At 66.1% G+C, this 16,928-nt stretch overlaps 1 protein-coding gene across 7 annotated transcripts in view; it reads left to right on the top strand.

Annotated features, from left to right (window-relative positions):
* Positions 1–16,871, top strand: part of CACNA1H (calcium voltage-gated channel subunit alpha1 H) — a 57,197-nt gene extending 40,326 nt beyond the window's left edge. For 2 of the 7 annotated variants that reach the window (XM_021086865.1, XM_021086871.1), the window contains 25 exons: positions 1,129–1,280; positions 2,273–2,458; positions 3,074–3,191; positions 3,370–3,525; positions 3,645–3,735; positions 3,895–4,103; positions 5,411–5,827; positions 6,227–6,327; positions 6,455–6,578; positions 6,655–6,723; positions 6,823–7,007; positions 7,205–7,331; positions 7,554–7,679; positions 7,911–8,000; positions 8,225–8,456; positions 8,986–9,003; positions 10,094–10,245; positions 10,944–11,053; positions 11,228–11,361; positions 11,558–11,628; positions 12,923–13,001; positions 13,642–13,763; positions 13,959–14,382; positions 14,467–14,594; positions 15,126–16,871. In XM_021086865.1, the coding sequence (XP_020942524.1) occupies positions 1,129–1,280; positions 2,273–2,458; positions 3,074–3,191; positions 3,370–3,525; positions 3,645–3,735; positions 3,895–4,103; positions 5,411–5,827; positions 6,227–6,327; positions 6,455–6,578; positions 6,655–6,723; positions 6,823–7,007; positions 7,205–7,331; positions 7,554–7,679; positions 7,911–8,000; positions 8,225–8,456; positions 8,986–9,003; positions 10,094–10,245; positions 10,944–11,053; positions 11,228–11,361; positions 11,558–11,628; positions 12,923–13,001; positions 13,642–13,763; positions 13,959–14,382; positions 14,467–14,594; positions 15,126–16,109 (4,605 nt within the window). In that variant the 3' untranslated portion in view covers positions 16,110–16,871. The remainder of the gene's footprint in view (positions 1–1,128; positions 1,281–2,272; positions 2,459–3,073; positions 3,192–3,369; positions 3,526–3,644; positions 3,736–3,894; positions 4,104–5,410; positions 5,828–6,226; positions 6,328–6,454; positions 6,579–6,654; positions 6,724–6,822; positions 7,008–7,204; positions 7,332–7,553; positions 7,680–7,910; positions 8,001–8,224; positions 8,457–8,985; positions 9,004–10,093; positions 10,246–10,943; positions 11,054–11,227; positions 11,362–11,557; positions 11,629–12,922; positions 13,002–13,641; positions 13,764–13,958; positions 14,383–14,466; positions 14,595–15,125) is intronic. The other 5 variants (XM_021086869.1, XM_021086867.1, XM_021086870.1 and 2 more) reach the window with 5 other exon arrangements.

Genomic DNA, 16,928 nt, shown 5'->3' with positions numbered 1-16,928 from the left:
GGCCACGGTTGTTCCACACCACCCCGTGTTCTTCTCGGGGTGGGACCCCCACAGCCCAGCTCCCCCAGAGGCCCCCCTCTGCGAGCTAGACCTTCTGGCTATGCCCACCGACGTCCTCCCGGATGCCCGGGAGAGGCCAGGGGTGTGGAATGGCCCCAGGGAAGGAGCTGGGGGTGTGCCTGGCCCCCAGCAGTCCCCGCCCCAGACTGGAGCCTCGCCAGGGAGGAGCAGTGTCCCTTTAACAACTAAATCCCCTTGCCGACTCCTGCTCTCTGGGCTGCTCAAGTCGCTTAAGCTACGTACATTCTTTCATCCTGGAGCAACTGAGGGAAGAGCCAAGCCGCGTGAGCCTCCAGCTGCCCACTGCGCGGCAGGGGGAGGGTGTCTGTCAAGATGAGACCCCGAGCAGGGACAGCAACAGCCCCTCGAGGGACTCCGTGGCAAGGAAGAGCCTCTGCGTGCACACACGTGCACGTGTGTACCCAGCCACACACATAAACACATGCGGGGTTTCTATGTGCAGGGTGGAACGTGTACAGACATGCACAGTGGGTGGCCATGCACACACAAGTATCTGCGTGGGTGCAATCTTGTGTGTGCACCCGGCAGGCCACCTGCCGGCACACACATGTAGGCCAGCACATCTCCAGTGAGAAGGTGGCCTCTGGATCTTCAGTTGGCAGGGAGGGATGTGTGAGGCCCCCAAGGATCAGGGCGGCTATTGGGAGGCAGCTCCCCTGCACACCCACACGCACCCCAGAAGCCTGGTGCCAATTCTCCAGGCCCTGTTCCCCAGGCCTGTGCTTGCGGGGTCCAGTAGGTCTCCAGAGCCCTGAGACACAGACATGGTGGGGGGAAGGTCAGGCAGGGCCCTGGGGTCCCTGCGCCAGGCGGGGAGGGAGGACCAGGCAGGCTGGGGTCCAGCTGGAGGGGACATCCCTGGGCTCCTGTCTCCTCTAGACAGCAGCCAATGGGGCTTCTGCAAGGCTGCTGCAGCCCTTGACCCCTTGAGGCAGCCTTACCTGCTCCCGATTTAGTGGGCTCCCGATTTAGTGGAGTGGGCCCCTCCCTAGCCGAGGAGCAGTGGGAGATGTGCCCGGGCCCTGACAGCCCCTCTGCTGCCCACAGCCCGACGAGCTGACCAACGCCCTGGAGATCAGCAACATTGTGTTCACGAGCATGTTTGCCCTGGAGATGCTGCTGAAGCTGCTGGCCTGCGGCCCGCTGGGCTACATCCGGAACCCCTATAACATCTTCGATGGCATCATCGTGGTCATCAGGTGGGTGGGCCGTCAGCCAGGGAGGCCCCGGTGTCTGGCACGGCCCCCCACAGACAGCAGAGTCCCAGCCAGCAGGAGAGGCGCTGCTGGCAGCATTTCATGCCAGGCTATGGAGGTGGGATCCCCCTGCAGGCACTGTCGGTACACACGGGTCAGCTGCATCTCAGGTGGAAGTTTCTAGAATCTCGTGGAGCTGTTCCCTGCAGGAGCAGAGTGGGCACTCAGCAGCCCTTCAGCCTCCCGGCTGGACTCCACTTTGGGCTCAGCCCCTGTGAGGAAGGCCAGCTTGCCTGGGGTGGGGGGTGGGGGGGTGGGGGCGGTATCTGCTGCAGCAAAAGCAACACAGAAAGGAACAGAGGAGTCTGGGAACTCTCTCCCCCAGGAGTGAACAGGGTCCTCAGGGGTCAAGGGGTCCCCCACCCTGGCAAGACCAGACAAGACAGGCACAGCTTAAAAGATGCAGGAGTGCCCATCATGGCTCGGCGGAAACAAACCTGACTAGCATCCATGAGGTGCAGGTTTGATCCCGGGCCTCACTCAGTGGATTAAGGATCTGGGGTTGCCGTGAGCTGTGGTGAAGGTCAGACACGGCTTGGATCTGGCGTTGCTGTGGCTGTGGTGTAGGCCACAGCTACAGCTCTGAGTCAACCCCTAGCCTGGGAATCTCTAGATGTCACAGGTGTGGCCCTAAAAAGACAAAGAAAAAGGAAAAAAAAGATTCAGGACTGGGACAGACCCTCAAATTGAGAAGCTGCTGACCAGACAGCTTCTAGGGGTCAGGCAGCCCCCAGGGGTGGCAGCGGATGGGGAGCCTTCAGAGATGTTGGCGCTTTGATACGGCCAAACCTGCTCCCAGAATGGGATTGCGTGGAGGCCACCGTGGTTCCCAGGCTGGCATGTCTGCCTCAGGGAAGAGTCCTGCCAGGGTCCCGCTGGACACAGGGGCACACAGCCAGAGGGAAGGGTCCTGCTGACCCTTGGCCCGCCCGCAGCGTGTGGGAGATCATCGGGCAGGCGGACGGCGGGCTGTCGGTGCTGCGGACCTTCCGGCTACTGCGGGTGCTGAAGCTGGTGCGCTTCATGCCGGCGCTGCGGCGCCAGCTGGTTGTGCTCATGAAAACCATGGACAACGTGGCCACCTTCTGCATGCTGCTCATGCTCTTCATCTTCATCTTCAGGTGGGTCCTCCAGCCCGCGGTGCCAGCTCGCACCTGCCCCTGGGCCAGCCCCCCCCGCCCGTGCCGGCCCTGTGCTCCTTGCATCCGGGCCAGGAGCCTCAAAGGGGCAGCGGAAACGCAGTCGCCGGCTCCTTCCCACAACCCCGACTGGGCATCTCTGTGCGAAGCACCAGCGGGCTGGGCTCGGTGTTCATGGCTCGCAGCTGGCGGGGGGCAGGGATGGGCCAGCCCCAGACAGACGGACGGACAGGGGATTGTGCCCAGAGAAAAGCCGAGACCCACGGGGGGCAGAGAAGGGGCGAGGCAGCCGGGCTGGAGTTCCTTGAGCGCAGCTGCTGTTTGCTGAGCCCCTGACATGGGCCAGCTTGGGGAGGGGGCTCGGGCAGAGGATGGCCCCAGCCGGCTGGGGGAGGCAGGCACCCCCGATCCCACCGCTGCCCGAAGCCAGGTGGCCTCTGGATGCCCCCCCCACCCCAAGCCTTGGTTTTCCCACCTGTGTAATGGACCAGCTCGGCCGCGAGCACTGGGGGGCCCAGCTAGGGAGGTGAAAGGGAGCGGCTGCCGGGAGGGGGTCCCACCACGCCCGCCCTCCATGCACCCCTGCCTGCTGCCCAGCATCCTCGGCATGCACCTCTTTGGCTGCAAGTTCAGCCTGAAGACGGACACCGGAGACACGGTCCCCGACAGAAAGAACTTCGACTCGCTGCTGTGGGCCATCGTCACCGTGTTCCAGGTGAGCCGGCTGGGCGGGCCGCCCCCTGGCATCGACCAAAGTCCCTGCGAGCACGGCCCGGTGGGGCTGCGGCCAGAGCGGTAATGGGGGCGGGGTGTCCATTCTGATCCCCCCGGCCGGACCTGGCCGTGCGTCCAGGGCGCCTTTGGCTCTGCCCCGCCTGCCCTCCCCCCGCCAGATCCTGACCCAGGAGGACTGGAACGTGGTCCTGTACAACGGCATGGCCTCCACCTCGTCCTGGGCCGCCCTCTACTTCGTGGCTCTCATGACCTTTGGCAACTACGTGCTCTTCAACCTGCTGGTGGCCATCCTGGTGGAGGGCTTCCAGGCCGAGGTGAGGGGCTTCCAGGGGACGGGGTGGCCAGGCCTCCACCCTCCACCTGCCCAGCGTCCCTGCCCAGGGAAGCCGCCTCAGGGAGAGCCTCACGTGTGCCCTCTGTTCCGTGGGCACAGGGCGACGCCACCAGGTCCGACACAGACGAGGACAAGATGTCCACCCACTTGGAGGAGGATTTGGACACGTTCAGAGACCTCAGGGCCACAGGTATGCGGGCGCGCAGGGGCGGGGCAGAGGGGCACCGCCCGCCCAGTCCAGGGACAGCCGGGACCCCACAGGCTGGTCCTGGGTGGGCGGACTCTCCTTCCGGGGAGCCCTGCAGACTTGAGCCACCTCCTCCTCTCCCCCCCACCCCCCTGGCCCCAGAGCTGAAGATGTTCTCGCTGGCGGTGACCCCCAACGGGCACCTGCAGGGCCGGGGCAGCCTGCCTCCGCCCCTCATCATGCGCACGGCGGCCACACCCATGCCCACCCCCAAGAGCTTCCCACACCTGGACGCCACCCCTGGCCTCCTGGACTCCCGGCGCGGCAGCAGCAGCTCCGTGGACCCCCAGCTGGGGGACCAGAAGTCTCTGGTAGGGCCCCCCTCCCCCACTGAGGCCTCGGGGCACCTTCAGGCTCCACCCACCAACCCTTAGGGCCTTCCCCAGAGATGAGGGTCCCACACGCCCTCCAGTCAGAGCCCGCAAATCCCTGAGCCATTGCTTCCTTTTCTAGAAATGGAGCCAGACACTGGTGGTTTTTTGTTTTTGTTTTTTTTTTTTGTCTTTTTCTTATGGCCGCACCCACGGGATATGGAAGTTCCCGGGCTAGGAGTCCAATTCGAGCTGTTGCTGCTGGCCTACGCCACAGCCACAGTGCCACCAGATCTGAGCCACATCTATGACCTACACCACAGCTCACAGCAACGCTGGATCCTTAACCCTCTGAATGAGGCCAGGGATCGAACCTGCATCCTCACGGAGGCCAGTCAGATTCGTTTCTGCTGAGCCATGACGGGAACTCCCAAGGCTGCTGTTCTTAGGGGAGCGTATGAACACGCAGATAGAGTATCAGGTGAGAGCCTTATCTTCCAAACTGCAGCCAAAGACAAGGGCTGGTAGAGGCCAGAGCGTCCGTGAGAAGGCAAAACAGAACAGATAAAAGTACAGAAAACTGAGAATGTGAAACAGGTGACGGACGCCTGGCAGAGGGTCTGGTGTCACAACCAACAGCAGCCTGCGGAGTGAAGCCCATGGGGTGTTTCCGCACACTCCCAGGACAGCAGCCTAGCAGACGCAGCCAAAGCCAGTTTCTGGACTTCTCAGAAGGGCCCAGAGCAAACTGCGGAGGGAAAGCAGGGGTGTGAACTTACAGAAAGGCTTGGGACTGAGCCTGGGGTGGGCTGAGGGATGGAGCAACAGGATGCTTCCCAGCCAAGCTGATAGGGATCCTGGCTCAGCTCCCCCTGGACCCGGGAACTGAAAACGGGGAAGGGCAGGCTTGGGGCCCTCCAAAGAGAGCCGGTCAGATGCTCTGTGGCATCTGAGGATGCCTGATCTGCGGCTGGTCCTAGGCCCTCTGATAACCATTCCCCACCCTCTGGTCCTTTTTTGAGTAGGCACCCAATGCCCACCCAGTGCTCTGACACTTGCTGGCTCTGTCTCCAGCTTGTTGTCAAGCCACTGTGTGTCCCAGGCGTCCCCGGAAGGGGCAGTGCTGCTGGCATCTCCCTAGCAGGGCTGTCTGCTCTTTAAAGATGATCTGCGTACCATGGGTGTCACCCATGGGTGTCCGTGGTGACAAACCAGATGGGAAAGCCCCTGGGCCGGGTGCCCCTAAGACCAGGGTGTTTGGGGATAACTTGGGGGATCCCCTGCTCACCCCTGCCCCCTCCCCACAGTCCAGCCTCCGCAGCTCTCCCTGCGCCCACTGGGGCCCCAACAGCGCCTGGAGCAGCCGGCGCTCCAGCTGGAACAGCCTGGGTCGCGCACCCAGCCTCAAGCGCCGGAGCCAGTGCGGCGAGCGGGAGTCGCTGCTGTCCTGCGAGGGCAAGGGCGGCGGCAGCACCGATGAGGAGGCCGAGGACGGCAGACCCCGGCCTGGGGCCTCCCCGACCACGCGTGCCACGCCGCTGCGGCGCACTGAGTCCCTGGACCACCGCAGCACGCTGGACCTGCGGCCCCCACGGCCGGCCACCCTGCTGCCTACCAAGCTCCACGACTGCAATGGGCAGGTGCTGGCCCTGCCCAGCGAGTTCTTCCTGCGCGTTGACAGCCACAAGGAGGACCCAGCGGAGTTTGACGATGACGTGGAGGATGTGAGCAGGGCGAACCCCACGTCTGCCCCTCGCCTTCCTCTGGTTGTGGGCTGGTGTCCCCCAGGTCGGGGGGGGAGCTGCAAAGGGGGAGGGGAGCAGAGCAAGCTGGGCAGGAGCTGACCCAGCTGGTGGGCCCAAAGCTGATCCGTGAGGAACTCCAGATGTGGATTCAGCCCCGCCTCTGGCTGAGCGCTGGTTCTCAGCCAGTGCCGGGATGTCTGTGGGAGGAGGCAGGGCTGCCAGCCCACCTGGGCGGGCTCTAAGTCTGGCCACCCAGCCAGCCCCGGGGGCTCCCAGCTGGGATCCCTCGCTTGGTGTCTGGGTGGGTGCACAGGGCTGGGTGTGAAGGCAGGAGAGGCTGCTGGGCGGGGCCCTGAGGACCTTCTTCCCTGCCCCCAGAGCTGCTGCTCCCGGCTGCAGAAAGTGCTGGAACCCTACAAGCCTGAGTGCTGCCGGAGCCGAGAGCCCTGGGCCCTGTACCTCTTCTCCCCACAGAACAGGTGAGGGGCTCCCTCTGGGTCCGTGTCCCTACCTAGTGGTGAGTGCTGCGCTCCGCCGCGGGACCTCCGGGACGGGCTCCGAGGGCTTGGCCAGGGCTGCCCCGGACCCACCACCCCTGGCCCCCAGGTTCCGCGGCTCCTGCCAGAAGATCATTGCTCACAAGATGTTCGACCACGTCGTCCTGGTCTTCATCTTCCTCAACTGCATCACCATAGCCCTGGAGAGGCCGGACATCGACCCCAGCAGCACCGTGAGGCGCCCTCCTCCCTGGGAGGGGTGGGTCCCGTGGCCGCGGCGGACCCCTCCCACTGTCCTGTCCCTTGCAGGAGCGCCTGTTCCTCAGCGTCTCCAACTACATCTTCACGGCGATCTTCGTGGCCGAAATGACGGTGAAGGTACAGCGGGGCGGGGGCGGGGGCAGCCCAGGGGCCGTTGCTCTGGCCTTGTGGCCCTGCCGCCCGTGCACCACGCCAACCCCTCTTCCGCACCCCCAGGTGGTGGCCCTGGGTCTGGTCTCGGGCGAGCACGCCTACCTGCAGAGCAGCTGGAACGTGCTGGACGGGCTGCTCGTCCTGGTGTCCCTGATCGACATTGTCGTCGCCTTGGCCTCGGCCGGCGGCGCCAAGATCCTGGGTATCCTGCGGGTGCTGCGCCTGCTGCGGACTCTTCGGCCCCTGAGGTGGGCGGGGCCTGGATGGGGCGGAGCCGGGGGATGGGGCTGGAACCAGAGGGTGGGGCGGGGCCTGGGGAAAGATGGGGGCGGGGCCAGGGCCAGAGGCCAGTCGGGGGCGGGGTCTGTGCCGCTTTGGCCCCTCGTTCTGGGGGCTGCCCCCTTGGCCCGGCCCAGCATCGCAGTTCCCTCTGCCACTTGTCCAGAGTCATCAGCCGCGCCCCGGGCCTCAAGCTGGTGGTGGAGACTCTGATCTCGTCACTTAGGCCCATCGGAAACATTGTCCTCATCTGCTGTGCCTTCTTCATTATCTTCGGCATCCTGGGGGTGCAGGTGCGTGGCCCGCTTGTCTCTGGATGTCCTGCCATAGGACAGTGGCCTGTGGTCAGCAGCTTGGCAGTTCTGGGAGGGCCGAGGCCCAAGCAGGCAGGCAGCTGCTCTACCCAGCTGGTCTCTACCCAGCTGCTCGGAGCGGCCCCTTGTGGGCAGGTCCAGAGGGTGGGTGTGTAGGGCCTGCGCCCACCCTCTGGGGAGTGACCGCCCCGCCCTGGTCAGCTCTTCAAGGGGAAGTTTTACTACTGCGAGGGCGCAGACACCAGGAACATCTCCACGAAGGCCGAGTGCCGGGCCGCGCACTACCGCTGGGTGCGACGCAAGTACAACTTCGACAACCTGGGCCAGGTGGGCAGGGCTGGGACTTGGCGGGTGGCTGGGATAGGGGGCAGGCCTGGCGAGGTGATCTCAGCTAGCCTTGCCCCCGCCTGATAGGTGGGAGCGGCCCCCAGCCTTGCGCGTGTGGGCGGGTCTGCAAGGCGTGGGTGGGTCTGTGAGATGTGGGCGGGTCCGAGCAGGGCGTGTGGTCCTTTGCGGGTCTCCCAGGCGAGCCGTAACCCCTGTGCTCTGGCCTCGCAGGCGCTGATGTCCCTGTTCGTGCTCTCATCCAAGGACGGCTGGGTGAACATCATGTACGACGGGCTGGATGCCGTGGGCATAGACCAGCAGGTGCGGTGGGTGGCGGGCAGCCCTGGTCCTCCAAGTGAACTCTTCTTCCTGGGTCCTCTGCTCATCTCAGGGAACCTCTCCCCCGCGCCCCACTCTAGAGGCCTCTTTTGGCTTCTCAGAACTTCTGGAGAGGTCCACGTGGGGCCAGAGCACGGCTGCAGGCGGGGCCGCGCCCGGGAGGGCACCCGGCGGGCAGGCACCCACAAGCCGCTCCTGTGCTGCAGCCGGTGCCCAACCACAACCCCTGGATGCTGCTCTACTTCATCTCCTTCCTGCTCATCGTCAGCTTCTTCGTGCTCAACATGTTCGTGGGCGTCGTGGTCGAGAACTTCCACAAGTGCCGGCAGCACCAGGAGGCGGAGGAGGCGCGGCGGCGGGAGGAGAAGCGGCAGCGGCGCCTGGAGAGGAAACGCAGGAGTAAGGCGCCCCTGGTGCCGGTGACGGTGGCGGTGGCGGGTCGGTACCTGCGCGCCGCCCCAGCCCCCTCCACCCGCCTGAGGCCCCCTTTCGCCTGTGGGAGGGCGGCGGGGGACCCGGGGACCCGCTGAGGGCCGGCTCGGAGACTCGGCGCTGCGGGCCCGATCCCGGGTATCCTTGGCACTCTGGCTGTGAGGCGGGCACCCAGGCAGCTGCTCAGCGGTCGGGCCCCACAGCCCCACTGCCCTTGGCCCCCGGCCTGGCCCCGCCCAGCCGCTCTGCATACCTGCCCTTCTTGTTCTCAGAGGAGGGGCCTGGGCAGGGGGCACGGCTGCAGCCACCCCACCACTGCATGGGCAGGCTCACCCCCGTGAGTTCTCACACCTCGCTGGGGGATGGGGGCGGGAGGGGCGAAGCAAAGCCACTGGAGACAGAGAGAGGGTCTTAGGAAAACCCCACCCAGCTGGGAAGCAAAGAGAGCTTCCTGTGAGCGCCGCCGAGCCTCCCGCCCCCGTGGGATCTCCTGGCCCCGCCCACCGAGGCCAGCTCAGTCTCCTTGTCTTTCCAGGCACTTTCCCCAACCCAGGTACCTGTCCCTGCCCCGCATGCCTTAGCCCCGCTTCTGCCAGCCGCTGCACGGGGCTGCGGACTGGCTCGGTCTCCATCCCTCTGCCACTGCCACTGCCACAGGGAAGGCGGGTCTTTGAAGGCAGGCGCCAAACCCACTGGGCTCCGTCACAGCGTGGGCATGGGATGGCTGGGGTGGCCACCAGGCGCTCAGGGGAGCGAGGCAGGGTTGTGGGCTTGCCTGCCTGGTGTCCATGCTGCTGCCTCCAAGCTTGTGTGTGTCCCTCTGCCCGGCTTGCATGCCCGACTGCTTCTCTGCCGCACTCTGGGGCGCCCGCGGGCTGGGGGCTGCTCCGTGTCTTTGTGCTGGTCTGGCCCGGTTGGCCATTGACTCCTTTGGCTGCAAGAGCTGAGCGGGGCTCTCTAGTGACTGCATGCCAGACCGAGGAGCATGCGGGGCCCAGGGAAGGGTCAGTTGCCACCCCGCCCCTGCTCTCCCTGGTCCCCGCCCACAGGGCTCTGTGGCTGAGGTGGGTCCCCTGTGCAGTGGTGGCAGCTCTGCCCTCATCCAGTGGGAGCTCTGCAGGCGCGATCGGCCCTCAAGGGTTACTGCAGGCCGGGGATCATTTAGTGCAGACAGACCTGCTGGGGGTCGGGGCAGGTGCACCACCCCCACTCCCAGGTCATGCCCATCCACCTCAGGTGGCCCGGAGATCAGGCAGGCCCCAGGGAGTCGGCAGTGGAGTGGCAGCTCATGCCCAGCCTGGGAGGTGGGGAGATGGGTGGGTGTGGTGGGCTGCCCTGCCCTGCCCGCCTTGTCCGCAAAGAAAGCTCCCATCTGCCCACCCTGCATCAGTGAGCTGGCTCTGAACCCTGATGCCTGCCACACAGGCCCTGGCTTGGGAGCTCCTGGCAGGGCCCAGGTGGGGTCTCAGCTTCCAGGCCCGCTCCTGGGGTCTGCCCTGGGGCTGGGGCCCTCACCGTGAGGGAGGTCAGCGGGCAACCTGCCCCTGAGTCTCCCGTCTGAGCCTGGGCCCTCCCTCAGCACCCTGACCCTTCAGCCCCGGGAGGCAGCCCGCCCAGCCCTCACCGGAGCCCTCTCCCCACAGAAGCCCAGCGCCGGCCCTACTATGCTGACTACTCACCCACACGCCGCTCCATCCACTCCCTGTGCACCAGCCACTACCTGGACCTCTTCATCACCTTCATTATCGGGGTCAATGTCATTACCATGTCCATGGAGCACTACAACCAGCCCAAGGTGGGGCTCCTCCCCCCACCCAACTGCCCCCGCCTCTGGGCAGAAGCAGGGAGACACCCCTGGGATGGCTAGGGCTGGGGTCTTGCCCAGTGGAATGGCGCTACCCTGTGAACTTGGGGCCCCAGGTTTGCAGCCATGTCTGAGCCCTCACTCATGTTTATGGGGTACCTGGAAGTGGGGTCGGAACAAAGAGTTCTTCCTTTCAAATGGGCGGAAGTTCCCAGGGCCGGCTGCCCCAAGGGCCTTCCCAGCCCCAAGAGAGGTTCCATCTGGAAATGCTGGCTGGGGAGTGTCTCCGAGTCCAGCTTCCCAGACTGGACTTCACAGTCCAGGGACAGCCAGGCGGAGAGAGGGAGGTTTCCTTCTTGCATCTCCAGCATCTCATTAAAGACGCGGGGCCACACCCCTCCTTCCCAGCATACCAGAGCCTGGGACTCTGGCTGAAGCTGGTGGGCCACCACCCCCCCGCCCCGCCCTGGGCTGTGGGCTGGGGCTGGTCCAGGGAGGGGCAGGAGGTAAATCCAGGCAGCTCCTCCCTGCCCCCCCGCCTGGCACAGACCTCCACCCAGTGATAGCTGGGCCCCAGGGAGACCTGCCCCTGCCCGCAAGGGACCCGGTCCGCAGAGGAGAGCCAGGGGGCGGGGAGGGGCAGCTGGACAGGGGGCCTGCCTCTCAACAAGCCTGCCCCTCGCCCCCAGTCTCTGGACGAGGCCCTCAAGTACTGCAACTACGTGTTCACCATCGTCTTCATCGTGGAGGCCGCGCTGAAGCTGGTGGCCTTTGGGTTCCGCAGATTCTTCAAGGACAGGTGTGTCGCACAGGCAGGAGAGAGTCGCGGCCCGCTGAGGGGAGGCGCAGGCTGCCCTGTGGTGACAGAGGACCCTCCCAGGGCACAGGGTGGAGACCTCTGGGCTTGAAGGGCTGGGGGGGTGCCGGGGAGGGCACAGTGGCCCCCGCTGAGCCGCGCCTGCCCGCTGGCCAGGTGGAACCAGCTGGACCTGGCCATCGTCCTGCTGTCCATCATGGGCATCACACTGGAGGAGATCGAGATGAACGCGGCCCTGCCCATCAACCCCACCATCATCCGCATCATGCGTGTGCTGCGCATTGCCCGCGGTAGGTGGCCCCGCCCGCCGCGGTCTGGCGCTGTCGGGAGGGTCCAAGGACGGGGCTCTGGGGTCCGCCCCGCTCCCCAGGGACTGTGCTGCAGATGGGGGCTGGGGGCCCTGGGGCCGGGTGGTCTGGGGCTGGCCAGCCTGGGGAGCGTCAGACCAGCCCCAGCCCCCCGCTAATGCTCGGCTCCCGGCCCTAGTGCTGAAGCTGCTCAAGATGGCCACGGGCATGCGGGCCCTGCTGGACACGGTGGTTCAGGCGCTGCCCCAGGTAGGTCTGCAGCTCCGGGGCCTGGCCCGGGTCCGGCTTCCCTGCTCCCACGGTGGACATCACTGAGCCCCCAGGAGGACAGGGCTGCAGGGAGGCCTGGCTCGCTGTCAGCGGGGGGGTGGGGGGTGGGGTGGCCGCCTGCCTTCTGGGCCACAGTCTAGTCTCTGGGAAAGACCCATCACCAGGGCCCATCTCCCCGGGTGCAGCTCTGGACACAGTGGGAAGTGGACAGAGGGCAGCGCCCCGGCTAAGATGGGCCTGTCCGAGTTTGGAAGACCGCACCCAGGGCTCCAGTGTTGGCCATGGCTGCTCCCATTGGGAGCTGCTTCAGGCCCTGTGTGCTCACGTCCCGTGCCCCCCCGTCACCACCACTTTCAGCCTTTGTGGCTCCTCAAGTGACTCATTGCCCCACCTGTGCAGTATCCAGCTCCCCGCCAGTCCACCCAGCAGCCCGGCCCTGTGTCCACCTGTCCGTGGAGCTAACCCTCGGCCAGCCATGTGCCCACCCAGCCACCCTCGCAGTTGTCTGTCCACCCATCCACCACGTGTCTGTCCCCACGTGTCTGTCCATCCTCCATCCAGCCCTCCTGGCCAGCTGTCTATCCACCAGCTCAGCATGTTTCTGTCCGCCCGGCTGCCTCCCACTCAGCCCCAGGCTCTGTGTCCTCCATCTCCAGCCTTCCCTCTGGGCCCCAGCCCTGAGCTGCATTCCTGACACTTTGTCCTACCTGCCCAGTGTCAGAGGGGGAGGTGGGGTAGGGGAGGGTGGGAAACCAGCTGGCCATGCTCCAGTGAGATGCCTCTGGCGGTCTGAGCAGGTGCTGGGGAAGAGGGGGAGCGGCCAGTTCAGGGCCCCAGGAGGTGTGTGTGAAGATGGGGCGCCCCACCCTGGGGTGAGCCTGAGCAGTGCTGGGAGGCTAGGCAGGAGTTGGCAGGAGAACCTCAGCAGGGGCCAGGCCAGGCCTCGCTCAGGCTGCAGAGCGTGCACCTTCGCCCCGCCATGGGCATCCCTGAGGCTGGAGGCGGGCCCTGCCTGGAGCCTACCGGAGCCCCCAGGAGGCCTCCCAGGCCCTGGGCAGTGGAGGAGCTGTAGTCCTGGGCGCAGGAGGGCATGAGGAGCTAAAGAGGGGCAGAGGGCCGCAGAGGGGCCTTGGGCACCAGGCAGGACACGGAGTCCTGGGGGCCACGGGAGCTCCAAGGCCAGGAGGGACGGGTTGGACCCCCTTGCTGGGCTGGAACGTGGGTGCCAGGGGGCTGAGGCCTCTGACCTCGTTCTGCTTCTCTCCTCGTGTAGGTAGGGAACCTGGGTCTGCTTTTCATGCTCCTGTTTTTTATCTATGCTGCCCTGGGCGTGGAGCTGTTTGGGAGGCTTGGTGAGTGCTGCTGCCCCGCCCCCTGGACCCTGGGTCCTGGAAGGTGCAGCTTCCCGCATGCTCACCTGGCCCCAGGACAGTTCAGGCTCTGTCTTTGACTGAGGTGACCACATAGGAGGCACACGCAAAAGCCTGGTGCCAGAATGTGACACACACACGTGTTGGTGGCAGGCCAGGAGGACAGCATGTGCGCACACGCAGGTGTTGACCTGAGCTCCACCTGGCCCCAGGGGATATGCTGCCGCAAGTTCGAATTGTCCCCAGGATTTCCCTGGACCCCCCAGCCTGAGTCTCTGGCCAGTCTGTGCAGCTCTTCCGTGGCAGCCCCCTCCCTTCCCGCTCAGTGTCACTAAAGGCTTAGTGGCTTCCGGCACGCCTACCTGTGCAGTGTTCAGGTGCTGGTCATGGTTTAGGGTCTGCCCTAAACTGGACTGGGCAGCTGGTGTGCCAGACCCTGGGCCTGATGACTGCCGCCCCTGGCCCAGGGCAGCTCGAGCCCGAAGGCATGCTGACCCCAAAGCTGGGCCTGGGGAGCAGAAAGAGCTGTCCACTGGGCTGAGCCAGAGCCCAGCCCTGGGGAAGGGCAGGACCCAGGTGTGCACTGGCCCCAGCCGGGTGCTGACCGGGTCCCTTCTGGCAGAGTGCAGTGAGGACAACCCCTGTGAGGGCCTGAGCAGGCACGCCACCTTCTCCAACTTCGGCATGGCCTTCCTCACGCTGTTCCGCGTGTCCACCGGGGACAACTGGAACGGGATCATGAAGGCACGGCCGCGGGGGGCGGGGCCCGGGGCGGAGGGGGCGGGACGGGGGGGCGGGCCCGGGACGGCGATGGGTGGGTGGGGCGATGGGGCGGGGCAGGCGGGCGGGACCAGGGCGGCGGGGGGCGGGGCGGAGGGGCGGGCGTCTAGGGGCAGGGGCGGCCTTTCGGACTGAGGTGGAGGCTGCCCTCCGCTGCAGGACACGCTGCGGGAGTGCGCCCGTGAGGACAAGCACTGCCTCAGCTACCTGCCGGCCATCTCGCCCATCTACTTCGTCACGTTTGTGCTGGTGGCCCAGTTCGTGCTGGTCAACGTGGTAGTGGCCGTGCTCATGAAGCACCTTGAGGAGAGCAACAAGGAAGCCCGTGAGGATGCCGAGCTGGACGCCGAGCTCGAGCTGGAGCTGGCGCAGAGGCCGCCCGCCCGCCCCAGTCCCGCGGCCCCGCAGAGCCCGGGCGCGGGGCCGGACCCCTCCAACCTGCTGGTCGTGCGCAAGGTGTCCGTGTCCAGAATGCTGTCGCTGCCCAACGACAGCTACATGTTCCGGCCGGTGGCGCCCGCTGCGGCCGCTCACCCCCACCCGCCGCAGGACGTGGAAATGGAGAGCTACGCGGGCGCCTCAGGTAAGGCCCCTGGCGGCGGGCAGATGTGGGCAGGCAGGGCAGCCGGAGGGGTCGGATGCCCATTTCAGGCCCCTCCTGCCCCAGGCCTGGTCACCTCCATCCACTCGCCACCCGCGGAATCCTGCACCTCCCTCCAGGTCCCGTCGGCTGCATCCTCCCCTGCAAGGGGTGCAGGTCACTCCCCAAGTCTCAGCCGGCTGCTCTGCAGACAGGTAGGAGAACCCCCCCCCCCCCGGTTCTCAGCTGAGGCTGGGGGCCCCATGGCTCTCCCCGGCTTTTGAAGGATGAGCAACAGGGACGCTGGGAATATTGGTGGGTTACCCAGAGCCCATGACGACGGCATTTGGCATCCCCAGGCATCCCCAGCAACGGTTCCGGCCAGCCTCGCCTGTACCCACACCACCCCCGCCTGAGGCTTCGGCCTCTTTCCCCTTCTCCTGCCTCTGCGTGCCTCAGTGGGCTGGTGTTGCATGGGGTCAGGTGGTGGCCGAGTCCTCCATGGCAGGTTCCAGAGCAGGGTCTCCAGGGCCCTGTGGCAGGTTCTGCCCACAGGAGGTCAGGCCCCAGCTCTCTGCTCCTCATGGCTTCTCTCCAGTGTGACCAACCCTGGCCATGTGCCCCCATACCAGCATCTCGCAGTCCTGTCTCAGCCTTGGGGTCAGGAGCCCATCCTAGATCAGGGTAGGAACGGGGTCCCTGTGTCCTGGCTGCTGCTTGGGCTCACCTGACCCGTGTCTTTGCAGGAGGCCCTGGCCACCCAGTCCCTGGAGGGGCAGGTTGGCAGCCCCGGGGACAGCAGTCCCAGTTGGGGAGAGCCTGGCAGGAAGACCCCCGGGAGGCAGGCGACCCTGGGGGCCTCCGTGTGCTCCCCACCCCGTTCCCCACGGCCCGCCAGTGTCCGCATCCGCAAGCACACTTTTGGGCAGCACTGCATCTCCAGCCGGCCACCAGCCCCAGGCAGGGAGGAGGCTGAGGCCCCGGACCCGGCCGACGAGGAGGTCAGCCACATCACCAGCTCCGCCCGCGGCCCCGTGGCCTCGCCTGCGGCCTGCGAGCCAGACTTGCACCGGCTCTACAGTGTCGATGCCCAGGGCTTCCTGGACCAGCCGGGCCAGGCGGACGAGCAGAGGCGGCCCTCGGTGGAGCAGGGCTGCGGGGATGGCCTCCCAGAGGCGGGGGTGGTGAAGGCTCGGGCCCCGGAGGCTGAGCTGGCCCTGGGCGCACGCAGGAAGAAGAAGATGAGCCCGCCCTGCATCTCTGTTGAGCCCCCCGCAGAGGACGAGGGCACAGCCCGGCCCCCTGTGGCTGAGGGCAGCAGCACCACCCTCCGGCGAAGAACCCCGTCCTGCGAGGCCGCGCCGCACAGGGACCCCCTGGAGCCCCTGGACAGTGCAGGGCTGGACGCTGCCGCCAAGGGGGAGCGGCGGGGCCAGGCCCCCTGCCGCACAGACCACCTGACCGTCCCGAGCTTTGCCTTTGAGCCACTGGACATGGGGGCTCCTGGTGGGGACCCGTTGTCAGATGGCAGCCATGGGGTCACCCCAGAACCCAGACCCTGTCCTGGTGCCATGGTGCCTCCCGAACCCCAGCAGATGGAGCCCTCAGTGCTCTCGGGAGACCCCCCAGAGGAGGGGGAGAGGCTGCACCTCACAGTCCCGCAGAGCCCCCTGAAGAAAGGGCCCCCCCCAGCCCCCGCTCCAGGCGACGGTGTAGACAAGCCCGTGTAGCTCGGAGTGCAGCGCCCACAGGCCTTGGCACTGGGGTGAGGTGCGCCCAGCGGGGTGGCAGCACCAAGTGGGGCTGTGCGTGGGCCCCAGCTCAGGCCCCCCCGCAGGCAGAGGAGCCGGGAGGACGTCGGCCCAGGGAGACGGGGGCAGATGCTACCCTGGGCGAAGCCTCCATCCCGCGGTTCAGGTTTGGGATTTTCCGAGGTGACCGCCGCGGTCCGAGGCCGTGCCAGGGGCCCGGTCAGCAGTCCGGTAACAAAGCTGCATCCGAGGGACAAGGACCAGAAAATGAGCAGAGGAGGCAGGAGGTCACCCGGTAGAGCCCTACCCTCACATCCACTAAGTTTTTTAGGGAACACGCTTGGGGCCACGTGTGCCCTCTGGGTGGCGGCTCCGTCCCCAAGGCCACAGAGGCCACGCTTCACGTCGCTCACAGTCTGAATTCTCCTCGTCTGTCTCCACCTCCTCTTGTTGCCTCATCTCCCCCCACCCCCCACCGCTCTGCCCCCGTCGGCGTCCCAGACAACGACCCTGACTCTGGTCCCTGGGCCATGGCCAGGCACCAGGGACCAGGCAATAAGACCCCCCCGTGGCCTTTGGGCCTGGGCCGAGAGTTTCAGCGGATGCCCCTGTTTCATGTCATTTCTTTTATAAATTCAGGTGAAATGTTGCAATAATCTGATGTAGAAAATGTGGCTTCTCAAGTCAAGGGGAGGAGAGGGGGCAAAACAGAGCCGAATAAATATTAACTTATTTAAGAAACGTGTTGGATTTCCAGCATCCGACTCGGTCCCCCGCACGGGAGGGCAGCAAGTCTGA

Source organism: Sus scrofa, chromosome 3, assembly GCF_000003025.6.
Source record: "Sus scrofa isolate TJ Tabasco breed Duroc chromosome 3, Sscrofa11.1, whole genome shotgun sequence".
Classification (NCBI taxonomy): Eukaryota; Metazoa; Chordata; class Mammalia; order Artiodactyla; family Suidae; genus Sus; species Sus scrofa.
This window is presented reverse-complemented; position numbering and strand designations above follow the sequence as displayed.